At 34.8% G+C, this 18,176-nt stretch overlaps 1 protein-coding gene across 1 annotated transcript in view; it reads right to left on the bottom strand.

Annotated features, from left to right (window-relative positions):
• Positions 1 to 9,956: 9,956 nt before the first annotated feature.
• Positions 9,957 to 18,176, bottom strand: part of Nsun3 (NOP2/Sun domain family, member 3) — a 48,982-nt gene continuing 40,762 nt past the window's right edge. Inside the window, exon 6 of the mRNA XM_013024174.1 lies at positions 9,957 to 11,144. Within this exon, the coding sequence (XP_012879628.1) occupies positions 10,880 to 11,144 (265 nt within the window). The 3' untranslated portion in view covers positions 9,957 to 10,879. The remainder of the gene's footprint in view (positions 11,145 to 18,176) is intronic.

Raw genomic sequence — 18,176 nt, 5'->3', positions numbered from 1 at the left:
AAACATTTTTTTTAACTTTGAAATTCATTGCCTTAACAAAACCTATTCATCTTTACTATCAGTTATCCCAGCTGGAATCTTTTCAAAAACTGTATCAAGAATAATATCAAGTTGAAGTCATTAGGGAGTCCTTGCAGTACCTTTTGAGTTGTTGATTACAAAGAGACACTTATATTTCAAATCTCAAGAAGATAAGTGGGAAAGTGGCTCTTTTGTAATTTGAAAGGTATTTGTTTTTGCTGTGAATAGCTCCTTCCTTTCTTCCTTTCTTTTTTCTTTCTTTCTTTCTTTTTTTTTGGGGGGGGTTCAGTCATGGGGCCTGAACTCTGGGCCTGGGCACTGTCCCTCAGCTCTTCAGCTCAAGGCTAGTGCTCTACCACTTGAGCCAAAGTGCCACTTCCAGCTTTTTTTCTTTTTGCTTATATGGTGCTGAGGAATCGAACCCAGGGACTCATGCATTCAAGGAAAGCACTGTACCACTGAGACACCTTCCCAGCCCCTGAATAGCTCCTTTCTACAGACTTCAGGAAAATGGACTGGAGAAACAAAAGCATTCTCCTGATATGTTGAGTTCTATTCACACCCCTTTTCTCCCTGTCTGCACTATGGACCACTTGTAGGATGACCATGAGGTCCAGATCATCTTTCTATGTAGTTTTTATGGGTGTAATTATTAATAGTGATCCTTTCTATTCTAAAAAATATCCTTTTGTAGATTATATGATCAGTCTTTTTATAGATAAGCCAAAAAATAAGTGTTTATGGGAAAGAACTGTGTATCAAAAATGTCTTGTGCTTTTATTCAAATTGTGACTGCTATGCGCTTCTCCTCTTCCTGGAATTTGCTCTGGGACTTCCTTATTAGAGAAAAATCTCATGTTTTCCTATTCAAAAATGAAACCAGTACAATGTTCATGCTCAATGGAACAAAGTTCAAGCACTTTGGGAGCTTTCCTATAATTCTCACCTAACTAGGCTGTCAATGAGAATTTACATTTAAATAACAATTTAAGCTATTTTAAGTTAAAAATGCATTCATTAGTGTTAGTACAGTTTTCATAGCCTGACTGGTCACCAAAGATTTTAAACATTAAGATATTTCTGTTATCACATTAAAATCCAAGTCATTTTTAATACGTATTTTCTTTTTTTATTGTTGTGAAAATACTGTACAGAGGGGTTACAATTACATGGGCAAGATGACTAAATTCTCTGTTTTACATTTCTAAGCAGCAGAGAATTGAAAGTTTTTCTCATTTAAATAAGAAAAATGGTGGAAGGAGTAAGAAATCATACAATGAAAGAAGGTACACCCAGAAAGTAGCTAGAAAACCGTTTCCTTCGATTACTAGTTCAAAATATATTTATTTTCTGTAGAAATAATGTAACTCCATGTAATCTTAGCTACTCAGGAGAAGATTGGTTCAAGGAAAGTCCTAGGAAAAAGTTATCAGGACTCTATCTCAACAATTATGTGGGTCATGGTGGTGCCAGGTGAAGTAGAAGGATGAGGTCTGGGCAAAAATGCGATTATGTTAAAGGGATTCTGGGAGTGGGAGAGATTAGGCAACCTAAGTTTAGAAAGCTTGAGACCTTTGTCACTCATTAAATTAAAAAGCAGTAGTAATTCCAGATAGTGCCAATGGTATTCATGTACAAGTGACTAATAATGAATAGAATTCATGTTACATATTCATATGTTTATGAAGAATGAGGGTTTTTTTTGGCTGGGAATGTGGCTTAGTGGTAGAGTGCTTGCCTAGTATGCATGAAGCCCTAGGTTTGATTCTTCATTACCATGTAAACAGGAAAAGCCAGGAGTGGAGCTGCAGCTCAAGTGATAGAATGTTAGCCTTGAGCAAAAGAAACTCAGGGACAGTGCCCAGGCCTTGGCTTCAAGCTCTTTTTTGCCTTGACTGGCAAAAAAAGAGAGAGAGATTGATTTTTCTATAGTTCCTGCAAATGCTACTTTAATAATCTGGATCTTTTTTTTCCTGTCCTTGATGTGCTAAAGTTCAACTTGTTTTTTCTACTTTAAGACATTCTTACTTAATTTTTTTGCCCTTGGCTAATCCTTATAGGGTTGAAAAATCCACAAGAAGACAATTATGGATATATCCATTGGCATTCCATCCTTATTATTGAACCTATTTCAGTTTGAAATTTTTCTTTTTTTTTCAAATTTTTCTAGGTAAGCGCTTTGCCACTGAGCTACATCCCAGCCCTTTTTTTTCCAAATTTTTCTGAAGCTTTATTAGTTCCAACCATATGAAGGAAAAGTAAAATCTATGATTTAATAAAACAGTGGTGCTTCACAGTACTTTTCAAGAAAGATATTGACATGGCAACAAATACTATGCATTAAAATGTGAAAATCAGCAACATACCTTTTGAATCTTTTTTCCATCAATACAAAAAAATGTTCAGAAAAAAAGGTAGACCTGAACCAGTTATATGTTGAAGTAGAAATGGGGGATTTCATGTGGAATATTACAATAGCCTAGCTCATGGCAAGCACTTAAGAAATATTGAGCTCTCGTACAGTTATCACATGTGAACTCAGTTTGAAATTTTTCTACACTGTATGCATGTCTAAGCATGCCCATAATACAATGGGTTTTGTACTTAATATAATCTCTCAGACAAATGCATATTATTTTTAAAGTGGTATATTCTGTTGATTATGGTAAATACATATATCTATATATGTATATGTATACCACTGCCCTAGACATACTTATATTATTGACACAAAGGAGTATCAAAACAAACACCACTACACTTTAACATATCTTCATCACCTTGCAAAAAATAGTATCAGGTCTCTAGTAAAATCATAGCTATTATAAATGGGGATATATTCCACATTATTTAAAGAGCATCCACACCAGTCAATTGGAGCATGTGAATGATTGTGATAATTAAGATAATTAAGAATTGTTCAAATTTTCATGAAGAAAGGAATGTTTGTGTGTGTGCATGCATTCACATGTGCGATGTAAGAGAGAGAAGGGGAGAGAGAAGAGGGAGAAAGGCGGAAAATAGAGGGAGAGAGGAAGAAACAGAAGGATGAAAAAGATTTTCACATTTCAAAGAAGAGAAAGCCTAGTATATAATGCTAAGGCATGACTATCATCCTCTAGATATATTCAAAGTCACTAGAGAATTTTAAGCAGATTTCTTAGCTTTCTGTAACCACATAACAAGAACCTGAGATAATCAACTTATAAAAAGAATAGGAAAAATTTTGGTCACATTTTCAGACTGATTGTACAGAACCATTGCTTACAGACCTCTGGAGGGGTGAGAGGTAGCCCATCATTGTTTTGTTAAAGGTTTTGTTAAAAACCTTTGCTTCAAGAGACCCTTTCAAAGGCATGCTCCCAATGGCCTACAAGCTCCCATTAGGTATCACCTCTGAAAGGTTTTGTCACACTTGGAGGAAGTACCACTATCTGGGAATGAAGGCTTTAATACAATGGCCTTTGGAGAACACTGCAGACAGTATTAGATTTCGTTGTAGGAAGAAGACTTTGGCAACAATAATATTCAGTGCAGATTGTGAAGCATATATGACATGGGAAGTAGGGAGGTGAATGGGAAATGAAAACTCAACAGCCCAGAAGACCTTGCAGAAAGGTCCACATAACATTGTAGCTCTAGAAAATGCTAAGTTCTAGGGAATGCCCAAGAGTAGAATTTTTTTGAACATATGGAGACAAAACTCATTGGGAGAGAGCAATGAAAGAACAGGGGATGGAATATTAAATACGTTTTCCACAGAGCTGATTTCAGCCTGGAGGGTGATAGGATTTTGGATGGAAATGATAGGAACTAGACACTGAAGCCCTCAAGTGTTCACAGCGGATCTGACAAGATAGCTAAGAACTTCAACATTGTTGAGAGTTGTAACATGCTTCTTGACAGTGTACCTTTCATGTCTTATTAGGTGACCTTTGCTCTTAAAATATGTTTGACATTATATTAACTCAATACAGACCTTGCTCCAAAGTGGTATCACAGATTAGATCTCCAACTAATGCTGCTTCAATAATCACCTTTTCTGTATCGTTCCTTATATAACTCAGTACTATGAGACAGAAGAAGGAACTATTAACTGTACATAGTCAGTTCAACCATGTAGCTCAAAGTAACACATCACAGCATAGAGAGCTACAGCTTCATAGGGAGGAAGTTACAGATAATAACTATACCAGAATATATGACAAAGTATTATTTGTTTTACAACATTGGGTCTAGCTATGTTGCTCATTATGGTTCTGAACTCTAAACCCAAGTGATCCTCCTACCTTAGCTTCCCCAAAAGCTCAAACAACAGGTGCAGACCACAAAACTCAATTGATAAAGAAATATTTTATTAAAGACCATAGGTAGTTAGAATTACTACATACATTTCTGCTGTATTTATGAAACATATTTGTGATGGTCAGTACTTGCAGTTATTTTATTATCAATTCAACAGAAAGACCTACTGTTTGAATAGGGTATAGGTATAGTCATTCTGGCTACTCATGGTTAAATACATCACATAGAACTAATAGCACCATATTCCTTTTTTTCCTTCAGAGTCCCAAGCCCTTCAGTCCTCTAATTTCTTTGTGTTTCACTTCCATGTGCCATTTTAGTGAGGTCATTACTAGCTTCTTTGCATAACAACTGAATAAACTTTTTAACAATAATCATAAAAAATTGTGAGGACAAACTACCTTTTTCCTTTCATCATACCTGATCCCCCTGAAATATCTCTATTCTTGCAATTATCTGTAATTTTTGTTTTAGAAGCTGGGAACTAAGACTTTTATTTCTCAATAGACTATTTTTAGTCATTGTTGATCCTGCTAGGTGGTATATTACTCATATTTAGAAGTAAGATGCAGTGGAAAATTCCTTTGAATAAGCCATAGAAGCTTAATTGAGTCATGACAGATGTCATTATATAACTTCTAGCCAGGCAGTCCTTTCTCTAAGGCATCCCATCTTTCATAGGGCTTCAGATCACTATATGGTCTTACATTATGAAGCAATTCCTCCATTTGTAAAAGTTGCCGAGAAGAATAAAGTTAATATTTGAATTATCAAATTAAATTTTGAAGAGATACATGATCTACTAAGATTTAATCCTTGTTATATTTAGTAAAAACCTATTTTTGGAAAGAGAAAAAAACTGCACAGAATTACAGGTCCAATTTAAATGTCCAGTTTAAATGTTTGTTTATTCTATTACTAACTACTCTCTAATGTGAACCCCAAATAATTTCTGATGGTTTAAATTTTATTTTAAATGCCACACATTAAAGAGAAACTGCTCTGCCAATACATAACTTCTAATTCTCTCCACTGATTTTGCAGCCTGAAGCCATTCTAAATTCTGACAGACAAATGCTGTAAAGAGTTTTGAGCACAGGCAGAATTGCCATCATACATTAGTTAACTTGTGAACATTCATATTGCTGATGCCCCGAGGAGTTGGGTGCTATAGCTTCAATATCAACTTGGAAAGTAATCTCAGTAATGGTCTTCATCCTTACTTCCCACCTCAATGTAGCAATAGGGCAGGGAACGAGAAATTATAAACCATACAAATGGTTGAAAATAAATTGTGTTACCTGCTCTATTTGTCCCCAAAGCAAAATTTACCTAAAATATAATACAAGTATTCCTATTCAATTATATCAAAGGACTTCTTGGCATTTAATAAAATTGCTGCTATTGGTTTCACTTTTCTCTTTGTATTCCACATGAGCTACCCTGGTTTATGCAGATTATCTGATGTTTCTCTCTTAGGCATGAAGCCTACTTGGATAAAGGCCTATTAGGTTTGTGATCACTTATTCATGTAGCAAGCATTCAGGCAGCTATTATTTTATATATACCTATATTGTATAAAATGTTATTTTCCACACTACTAAGGAAGTAATATTTAACCCTAAGTCTAAGGCAACATGGGTTTAGGTAATAGGATAAAAAAAAATCACAGGTATTTTCTGTGATTCCAGATCACAGAAAATATCTTATGCTTTTATAATTCAGTACAAAACATTTAAATGCATGACATTTATTCATAGTTAGTTTCTGAAATAATTAACTGTTCTGTGTGTTGATGGCAGAGAGAAGTTAATGCATTGGTAATACATAACTTCAATTTTTTTCATAACTTCAATTTTTATAAAGCTATTTTGAAAGTAACTCAGAGACAGAGAAAATAATACAATTACTCCTTGCTTTCAGTTGACATCCCAAGGCTGTTCCAATTTCCATTCTTTTTTTAATTTTAATTTTTTGTGAACATACTGTACAGAGAGGTTACAATTACATGGGCAAGATAATTTCTTAGTTCAGTACCTGCAAAGAAATTAAGTAAGAAATATTCCATGAAAGATTTTTTTAGTATTACAATCACAAGATGCACTTCTTTAGAACATGTCCCAAAAATACTTAGAAGACCTTTTCTTCCTCATGTTGATAAATCCTTCCATGCTCTAGGAATAGAAAATTATATGAAAATAAAAAAGTGAACAGTGATGAACAAGGGTAAAGCCAGATGGTAGTTCCTATAATCAATTCTTCGGAGGAGGGGCTGATCAGTCAAACCTGTTTTAATATTCATTCCATTCTTCATTTAGAAGTATATCCTTGGCATCAAACAGGACTGAACTTTTGTTTCCTATTTCACAAAAGATATTACAAATTCACAAACAAAATTTTAAAGATCAAACAAAACAATATGAGAAGGTTTAATGAACTATTTATTGCTCAACAATGTTTGGTTTCATTAAAATTATTTTTAATAATAAAAATAATGTATGAATGAAATGTATTATATACATATATATTTAAAGTAATCACTGGAAAATCTAATCCAATTTGAAAACACTATGTTGTGAAAATATCATGAAATAACAAACTTTACAACTTTGGTGGTGGGTGGGGGTGGGAGATGGGAAGGGATGGGAAGAGGAAACAAAGGAGGAGGCAACAATGCTTCATAAGAAATGTACTCACTATCTCACCCATGTAATTGTAACCCCTCTGTATGGTATTTCCACAATAATAATTTTTAAAAAAGAAATGTACTTATTATCTTGCCCATGTAATTTGTAACTCCTCTATATGGTATTTTCACAATAAAAACAAAAACGAAAACATTAAACTAAGTATATTACGAACATATACTTTATGATTAACCTATAGAAAAGCAATGCACATTTTAAACCTTTAGTATAAGATAGGACTTCAACCATAAAAAAAATTGTGGTTTATTTTGTTAACACAAACTAACAAAAAAAATAAAAATCTTTTCAATCCTCATTAAAATTCTGTGCTCACCAAACATGTTTGATTGAGTCCAAGATATCTAGCTTTACTTTGAACACATCAGTTACATGTTTTTACAAGTTGTTGATAGAACAAAAGCAACAAACAAAACATTATTCCTAGTCCTCTCAGTTATCTGAATTCAAGTATGGAAGTTTGCAAAACAAAAAATAAATAATAAAAAATAGTCTTTAGTCTAAATAGAAGTGAATAATACAGTAGCATTCAGCTTCAAATTGTTTTTTAAGTTATTTTAAATTGCCTTTCATATGTTTTGATTGCTATCTTTTTATTATTATCTTTATGCAATTGTACACAGGAATTGTCTTTTAACGAAGTTTATGTATACAATGTATCTTGATCAATGTAACCCCTTTCAATATTCTCAAACATCCCTTCCCTACCACCCCTGCTCTCACTCTTCTTAATTTTGTAGGATATACATTAGATTTTTGTCTACAATTTCCCCCTCTTCTCCCCTTGATCCCACCCCACCCATTCTGTGTATCCTCTTTTCCTGGTGTTTTATTTTGCTTAACTTTGCAGCACTATTCACTATATGCAAGGTATATAATCAGCCCATATGCCCTTCAATGGATAAATGGACCAAGAAAATGTGGTATATATACACAATGGAATTTTGCTCATCCATTAGAAAGAAAGCTACCACCACAACTATGTTTATTGCAGCATTATTCACCATAGCTAAGATATGGAACCAACCCAGATGCCCCTCAGTAGATGAACAGATCAAGAAAATGTGGTGTACATATGTATATATATATATATATATATATATAAAATGGAATTTATGCCTCCATCAGAAAGAATGACAGCACCATATTTGTTAGGAAATGGAAAGACTTGGGAAAAAAATATTAAGTGAATCAAGCCAGACTCAAAAAAAACATAGGTCCCATGGTTTCTCTTATCTGCAATAACTAGTGTATGTCTGGGACAAGCAGAAGAGGTCAAAAGCTAGGTATAAATGATCACACAACCTGATGCTAAACGAAATGAACCACAAGATAAGGAGGTTTTATCTTTGTTGTTGTTCTTTTTAATGTACTTATAATGTACTATGTGATTTTGCTTTGTTTCTTTGTATGTTCTTCCCCCATGATACAATCCCTGTTGTCACTGTATTTGATTCCGGTGTCCTGCATCATGTATATACATTTTTCTAATTTTGGGAGGAGAAAGGAAATAACAAAATTCTGAAATAAGGATTCACAATGAGATGTACAAGACAGTATGTTGAAAACAAACTTTACAACTTTGCAGGGGGGTAGGGTGGATTGGGGAGGGAAGGGATGGTAGGGGATAAACAAAAGAGGGTTTAACAAGAAAAAGAAAAGAGGGTCTAACAATGCTTGATAGGAAATGGACTCATTACTTTGCTCATTACTTGGGAAAAATTGTATTAAATGAAGTAAGACAAAGGTTTCTGTTTCTTCTTATATGTGGAAGCTAGGTTTAGCTTATAGTATATATGTTGGATGGTATGCAAGTGTATATAAATGTATTAACTGAAATATCATAAATTCAAGGGAAATCTTTTTTTTTTTTTCGGTCATGGGGCTTGAACTCTGAGCCTGGAGGCTGTTCCTGTGCTCTTCAGCTCAAGGTAAGCACTCTACTGCTTGAGCCACAGCGCCACTTCCAGTTTTCTAGTGGTTTATTGGAGAGAAGAGTTTTTCGGACTTTTCTGCCAGGGCTGGCTTTGAACCGTGATCCTCAGATCTCAGCCTCCTCAGTAGCTAGGATAATAGGCATGAGCACTGGCCCAGCTCAAGGGAAATCTTAACTGAGTCTGAGTGTGTTTTCTGTTTTTTTGTTTTTTCTTTGGTCAGTCTTGGGGCTTGAACTCTGGGCCTGGGAGCTGTCCTTTTGCTTTTCAGCTCAAGGCAAGCACTCTACCACTTGAGCTACAGCGCCACTTTTGGCTTTCTGGTAGTTAACTGGAGATAAGAGTCTCACAGACTTTCCTTCAGGGGTTGGCTTTGAACTATGATCCTCAGATCTCAGCTTCCTGAATAGCTAGGATTACTGACATGAGCCACTGGCACCCAGCTTTTGTTTTTGTGAAAGTTTCTTGATATGTAGTTCTTGATATGAAGGTCTTGGACTCATTACATAGGTATATCCTACTCCCTAAGCCTTTTGAAGGTTAAGATTACATGCATGTGTTACCATGCCTAGCTTCACTGCTTTTCTTAATAACTGGAAAAACTATGTTTGGACTCTATAATGAAGTAACTTTGGGAGAAAATGCATGAGCTAAGGACTGACACTAAAACTCTAAGTCAATATAAAGAAATACATACACACCAAATTCACAGGATACATGTAACTTGAGTGAGTCACTTAGTAGCTATTGGAATTTGACAGAAGTATAATACACCCCCATTAGACATTACCCCTGTACATTACAAGTGACATCACAGGGCTGGAAAGGTGGCCCAGTGGTAGAGTGCTTGCTTTGCATGCATGAGGCCCTCGGTTCGATTCCTCAGCACCACATAAGCAGAAAAAGCTAGAAGTAGAATGCTGGCCATGAGCGGAAGAGCTGAGGGACAGCACCCAGGCCCAGAAGTCAGGCTCCACAACTGGCCAAAAAAAAAAAAAATGACATCACTCTCTCCTATAACACTTTATAACAGAGTCAAATAAAAAAGCTCCTCCAGAATGCAACTGTAAGATAATCAGATTCTGTAGTACTCATTATGACTGCAATTATGTAACAAAACTCTCCAAATATAGTTCAGTTATTGCAGTTATTAATCATTCTCATTCTAAGTACTTGCTTTATAGCCTTCTGGATAGACTCCATTATTCCACAAGCTGAATGTTGAAAGTCAAACATGTGCCTGTGAGTCTGTTTTCTAAAGGCCTTTCAACATAATTTACCCTTTCAATTTGTATTTGTGAATACAAAAAAAAAAAATTTTTAAAGTGAGGGAAATAAAGCTGGTGTCAATAGAGTCACTGACCTTTGCAGTAAACAGATGACAGTCCTTAACGGAAAACAACTTTGCAAATAAGAAACCTATTTTGCTAGAACTAGAAATTGTGCTGCTTAAGAAGCTAGTCTCAGAATACCAATCAGCTCTTACAAACATGAATCTACATTTGATAAAGAGAAAAACAGTATGGTGCCAGCAAATGTGCATTTTAATGGTTCAAAGCACCGACATCATAGATAGAATGTAGCCCTAAACATTTTATGCAGAAAACCATGTATTTTGATTAATATAACCAAAAAATGCCAAGTAAAAGACAGCAGATTTATTACACAGAACAAACACCATCTGTACTACCTTAAATCACTGCTAGAAATATATTTCTAGGAAAAAATACACCTGAAAAAATTTTCAAACCTACATTCTGTAATACCAAAGCATTAACTAAACAGGATTCCACACACAGACCCAGAAAAAGTAACCAAATAATTATTTAAATAGTAACATGCAGAGACCTAAGAAAAAAAACACAATTATATACCAACATTGTTTTAAAATGTATCCCATTGTTTTTCATTGCTTTATGATTCTTTTTTCAATTTGGCTACGTACATTGGGCCCCAGGCTTTGCCCCTGTCAGGAATCACCATGCACCCATATTCATGGTCAGTGGGAGCAAATGTGAAGTGCTGGGAGTAAGTTCTTGCTATTTCCCTAATGTCCACAGGCACAATGTTACAGTAGGAGTTTAAAATAGCACTGATTACATCTTGATTTTCTGCTTTGGAAAGTGTACATGTAGAGTACACCAGTATCCCGCCAGGACGCAAGGCTCTAATTGCAGACCTGTGTAAAATCACAAAAATGACAGGATTAGTTAGGTACAGTAAAAGGAATCCAGGGGGTTGAAGGCAAGGAAGAATGCATCCTTAAAAATAAATATAATATCACTTGGAATGCAATCACCTTGGCTGCTTTCTAGTCTTACACTCTTTCTTTTCTAATATTCCTGATGACTGGGAAAATAATAAGCAACTAAGTATAGATGGAAAAAAAAACAGAGAATGTTTGGTTGGTTGATGGTCTCAATTTTTAAGGAGAGGAATAGGACACTGAACATGCATAACAGATTTGTCTTTGAATCGGGGAGAGTGAAAGTGAAAATAAAGATATGAATTGAAAACACACATAAAATATCACTGATTCTATACATCAAATATTCCAAATTGGACTATCAGGTAAAAAGTTGCAATATGTTTAATTTAAGAAAAAAACATAACTTATTTAAGGAAACCTAAGACAGCCACTACATGTGCTGTCCCCCAAACCCTTTGGATTTGCATTCTACTTCTGCATTCTACTTAGAAGGGATCTCCAGAGCAAGAGCCAGGAACTGACAATATTGGGGGAAAGACCCACCCTCAAAAATAAGCCTCTAGTACTATTTTGACTCTTTATAAAATAAAAGTGTAAAACTAAGCATTGCCAGATACTTAGAAATGTGTAGGCAATGTGCAAAAAGCACAAACAACAAAATATAACCAATGAAAAAATTTAAAATTTGGAGCAAGAGGAAAAATATGGTCAATGAATCCATAAATACCATCAAACACAGAGCATCCATAAAACAACAGCAAAATGTGATGAGAAAAGACCAAAAAAAAAAAACTTTTGGAAATTTAATACATCTAATTGCCCAAACTAAGACTATTCTTAGATGTGCTTGGGAGTGAGGGCTGAAGGAATTACCTGTAAAGATAAAAAAGCAACACATAGATGAAAAACTAAGATCAATCGAGTGGGTCTGAAGGTCAGTGAACAGGACTGGAAAGAAGTTAAAATAATAAAATAACGAGACATAATTTTCCAGCGGTAAGAAAGATGTGAGTCTTCAGATTAAAGAACTCATGAAGAAGGCAGTGAATTCTTACTTCCTGACCATCTATTGTGTGTTTGGTTTTGTTCTAGGCATTGGATATATATTTATACATATTTATAAATAATATAATATATTATACATAAATATGAATACTAATTTTAAAATTCTTTCACAAAGATTTCATTCTAGAGATTCTGTCAGAGAAACATAGGTGAAAAAATATAAAAATTATATACATTAGGACCTGAATCCTGCCACATCTCCAACAAATTCATATGCTAAGTCCAAGCACCTACTACTGCTCAATGTAATTATATTTGGAGATACGATTTATAAAGAAGTAATTAAGTTAAAATAAAGTTAATAGGGTAGTCACTAATCAAATATGGCTTGTATTCTAATATGAAGATGAAATTTGGCCAGAGTTACAGAGAAAAGACCACACAGATACAGGAAAAAGAAGCTACTTATAAGCTATGGAAAGAGGACTCAAAAGAAGTGAATTCTGCCAACATCTTTATCTTAAAGCCTAGTGAACTAAAATAGAAAGTAAACTGCTGTTTAGCAACCCAGACTGTAGTATTTTATTATGGCCATATCAAATTATATATATACACATATACATGCAAATATATTATATCATAAAAATATACATAATTTAAACATACATATGCTATATATACATATACATAGATGTATACATATACATATATATACTATATATACACAGGTATATTCTAATACACACATAGTATATATCTGTACATGCATACATACCAATTAAGACACACATGGAAGTGTGTTTGCAGGTATTTTAGCTTGGTATGCAAATTTGTGATAAATCTGAAGAAAATTAAAGCAGGATAAGAAGATTAGGAGTGTTTAGAGAGTGGAGGATTGCAATTTAAATAAAACTGTTAGAACAGAATGCTATTTCAAAAGTGATATTTGAATAAAAGATCTGAGGCGGCATGGGAGTGGGCCAAGCAGATATCTAAGGGAAAGGCATTTTACACCAAAGTAGTAGTCAAGGAAAAGAGCCTGAGGTTTAGCTAAAGAAGAGCCAGGTGAGCCAGGGAGTAGTAGTATGAAATGAGATCAGCATTAAGAGAAATCGGTGTAAAGGATCCAGAGAACACTGAAAAACCTCCATCTTAGAATAAATGAAATCTGCTCATATTTAGATACAGCACTGTGAAATATAAAAACTTGAAGAATATGGAGAAGACAGAAATGCTTCTACAAGAAAAAAAAAAAGGTCATCATTAATGAGTCACTTAAGGGTCCAGGAACCAGGCTGGCCTAGTGAAAACTAGAATACTACCAATCCTGAGAAGAAGCAATTTAAAGTGAACCCCATTTTCAGCCAACCCATCAAATTGGAACACAGAAACTTGAAGATAGATTTTACCTGTAGAAAAAAGGAAATGCAACAAAGGAAAATGGTGAGGAGGTGAAATTTCAGAACATGAGCTGTGCAGGAGGTCCAGTGAGAAACCACTGGGAATCTCCAGGAAAGAAGGGAGAGGAACAGAAGAAAATAAATGAAATGACTGAAAATTGAAAAGAAAACTGAAAATCTGTTACTCATGAGAGTGAGAGAGTCCCCTTTCTCATCTGATTTTAGTGCAAAAATTAAGTCTTGTTTTCAGTGGTTCTCTAATCATAACAACCAATCGAGAGAAAAGGGAATTCTTTTTAGTTTTGAAGCTACTGCGGTTTAAACTCAGGGAATTTTGCTTGCTAGGAAAGTGTGGTACCATTTAGCCATGTTCCCAATCCTTTAAACTTCAGTTATTTTACAGATAGGATCTCTTGCTTTTGTCTACAGCTAGCCTTAAAACAATAATCCTTGTACTTGTGCCTTGGTAGTAGTTGGAATTTTCAGATGTCTTTGAAATTGGGTTTTGCTAAATTTTTTTAGGGGTAGGGTGAGAAGGGTTAGAGATTGTCTCTAAATCATGATTCTCTACCTCTACCTCCCAGCTGGGATTATAGGCATGAGTACTGCCACTCCCACTCTCAAAAAGAAAATTTTATTGGTTTTGGTCTTCAATATGAAGAATTAACTAACATCAACTGATGTTAGTACTAATTTGGGGCAATTATACAACCTTAGAATCAACACTGACAAGAAAAGAGTACTATTGCAAGTGGGAGAGGCATGAGAAGTGGGGAGCTGCAGTTTAACCGTGAAATGTCTCTCATGTATTGAATAATCTGTCCTCTGCTAGTGGTGAGAAACTGAGAGGTGATAGAAACTCAGGTCCAGTCTAGCTGGAGGAAGTAGGCTACTGGGTTGGGTCCCTGCTGCTGAAAGTTATGCTTGTTATCCAGTACCATCTTTCTCTTCTTCTGCTGCCTGACTGCCATGAGGTAAAGCCTCCTACTCTTCCAAACATTTTCTGCCACATTATAGGCCCACAATCAATAGAGCCAAGGATTATGGATGAAACCATGAACCCAAATAAGTAATTCTTCCCTTTCAGTTGTTTGCTTAGGTATTTGGTCATAATGAGGCAAAAGTAATTATCTTACAGCATGTATATGTAAATATTCTTATTTTCTGAAAAGAGAAGCAAAGACAGAGTCTTTGATTACTAATAAAAAAACAAAAAGTTCCCCCACAAACAAAATAAGAAATGTAGGTCTAAGTGTATTGAGTGTCAGAGCTGACTGAGAGAGAAACATCTAACAATGACTATATATGGATACTGGCATGACAAGTGAAATCTATGATAACAATACGCTAATATTTAATGCCTAAAATTAGGACAATGAAAGAATGTTGAGATGGACCTGAACAAAAACTGGTGTAATAACTAGAACTAGCTGTCTCAAAGGATAGGAGTGTCAGGGAAAACATTTTAACTAGATGCTCATTTATATTTCTTTTTTTAAAAAACTATATGATTTATTTCTAGGTTAATACAGATAAAAGGGGCAGTAGGATTAAATATCAGAACTTTCTCACAAAGATCAGTGGGCTTCATTAATTAATTCCCAATTTTGATGTTAAGGAGAACTTCCCTAGAAGACTTAATTCCTCACATTCCAAGTAACTAAAATGTTATGGAATACAGAATTTCCAGAGATCTCATGTCATAATTTATTGATTGAAAGTAATGTGAAGTGTCTGCTACTGAGGCAGGCACTAACATATCAGGGTTTGTTGTTAGTCTCTAAAAAATGTTATTTGAATCTTTTCAGTTCTCACTGTCATCTAAATATACTACACAGGCGAAGAAAAGTTTCATATCAACAAGATATAAAATAGTAGTAACACTCTGTAATAAGAAAAATAATGATGTACACATCATAATCCCCAGCATATGTAAACAAGTTATATCACAATCTCCAGAACCTGTATACCATGGCATACTCCATGCCAAAAGGTATTTATAGATACGACTAAAATACAGATCCTGACATGGGGGATTATCCTGGATTACTTGAGTGTTTGTGATGTAATCAAAGGGTCTTTTTAAGTGAAAGGGAAGCAGAAGAGTTAGTAAAAGAAAAGTGATGTTAGAAGTTAGGGCTGTCATGACAGGATTGCTGGCCAAGATATGCAGTCTGCTGCTAAGAACCGGCAAAGGGTCAAAATGGAGGGTTATCCTCTAGAAGTTCTAGAGAATAAAGCTCTCTGAGCACTCTCATTTTAGTTTCCTGAGATCTTCATTTTTATGTGGTGGGCATTATTCTGACCACCAATTGCTTTCACTCTTACCATTGTGCTACATACACCCAAATAAGGCTACTGTTTATTAACTGTCTGTTTTACAGTGACACCCAAGGCATTTGCAGATTTTGCTAAGCAATTTTTTTAACTGCATTAATTTTTATCCCTTTCTACAGGCTATAGAAAGGTATAAGGTGATTTTTTAAAAATCTATGGAAGGCACTCAAACAGGATTTGAGTGCAGCTATCTTTAAGCTCCCATTCAAAAGAGTATTTTAGTCTTACTTTCAGCAAAGCCAGTACTTAATCAAGTAGGTATAGTATTTTTCTCATTAAGGTTGCACAAAAGTACATTTAAGTCTCATCGTTTATAAACAATATGCTTCTGACTGACTTGATGTAAATTTAAATTAATTTCTATAATGTCACCATTGTTGGCTGATCATTTTGCTTTGTTTGCATTCTATAGTCATAAATTATATTTCTAAAATTAGCAAAACTGCCCATCCCTATGTTAATTTCTAAAGACAGAAACTGTGTACAGTAATAACTAGTATATGTCTTAGACAAAGAGAAACTGTCAGACAAGTTGATGTTAGGCAAAATGAACCCCAAGATAAGGATTCAAATGTTTTTCTTTTCTTTCTTGTGATTGTTTCCGACATATTTATAAGATGATTTCTTTTGTTGCTTTGTATATACCTCCCCCAGCGTATAAGCCCTGCTTTCACTGTATTTGATGTTGATATAATTTGAGGAGGAGAAGGGAAAAAACAAACTGTTTAAATAGGTTATAGGTGGACCCCTTACAACAATGAGATGTACAAGACGTTATATAGAAAAACGAACTTTACAACTTTGTCGGGGTGGGGAATAGGGGGGTAGAAGGGTGGTGGGGGTATGAGGGTGGGAGGCAAAGAAGGGAAGGGATGATATGGGGAAGCAAAGGAGGAGGCAACAATGCTTGATAAGAAATGTACTCATTATCTTGCCCATGTAATTGTAACCCTTCTGTATGGTATTTTCACAATAATAATAATAATAATAAAGAAATTATGTGCAGTAATAAAATGGCTTCTTTTTTTTAGACTGAATTAATTCAAAACCCTAGAAGGCAAAAGGTTACTGATTACAGTCAAATGACTGCTGATGTGCTAAAGCTAGTTTTTGCTTAAATACAATGTATCTATTTTGTTTTTAATGACAATTTATTGTAGATATTTAGAGTTTGAATTAAAAGATCAAGCTATTAAGGCAAGGCACAAAATTTTACTCACAGGTACATTGCTAAGATTTTTCTATGCTAAAAATTATGTTATATCCTACATGACTTTTCCTCAGTTATTGAACTGGTCCATATTGAGGGTTCATCACTAGTTTTTATGGTAGTATAAAACTACCACTGTACTTAAAACTTACACACTCACACACACACTTCTTGACTACTAATACATTTATGTTTTAATGTCAATGCCAATTGACATTGAATTTTAGTTATGACTAGAACATTCAACAACAGTTTAATGGTCTTGGTCCAAAACAAAAATTAAGAGAAGTATATTTATTACAATATACTAAGTGAAAAAGTAACATGTTCCTAGAATATAAGTGCTTCAATTAGCAGATCCTTGTCACATAAAATTTTAAATGGTCCTCAGGAGACAAGTACTATGTCAAAGTTTATTCAAGTCGTAACAAAATGATACTACAGGATATTAAGATAGTAGGATATTTAGACGTTTATGAAGAGATGGGATTCAATATGCATATAAGAAAGACACTTTGGGGCTGGGAAGGTGGCTCAGTGGTAGAGTGTTTGCCTTGTGTGCATGAGGCCCTGGGTTCAATTCCTCAGCACCACATAAGCAGAAAAAGCTGTAAGTGGCTCTGTGGCTCAAGTGGTAAAGCGCTAGCCTTGAGCTGAAGAGCTGAGGGATGGCGCCCAGGCCCAGAGTTCAGGCCGTGACCTGCAAAAAAAGCAAGAAAGGAAGAAAAACACTTTTTACTTGTAAAAACCCTTAAGAAGCTTAAAAGTCTGGAGGGTAAAAAGTCTTAAAGGAATTCTATTTGAGTAACAAATTCTGGAAAAGTAGTCTTATTTGCCACATGAAAAGACAAATAAAGATTAGAGAAGGAAAGAATGTTGGGTTTAGGACTGGTAACAAAAAAAGGCATTCTCAGCCCACGGATTGGGAGAAGATCTTTACTAGCCATACAACAGACAAGGGTCTCATATATAAAATATACTTGGAACTCAAAAAATTAAATCCCCTAACAACAAATCCTCAAAGAAACAACTGCCCAATAAATAAGTGGG

Source organism: Dipodomys ordii, unplaced genomic scaffold (assembly GCF_000151885.1).
Source record: "Dipodomys ordii isolate 6190 unplaced genomic scaffold, Dord_2.0 Scaffold73, whole genome shotgun sequence".
Taxonomy (NCBI): domain Eukaryota; kingdom Metazoa; phylum Chordata; class Mammalia; order Rodentia; family Heteromyidae; genus Dipodomys; species Dipodomys ordii.
Note: the sequence above shows the minus strand (reverse complement) of the source record. Positions and strands in the feature narration are given on the sequence as shown.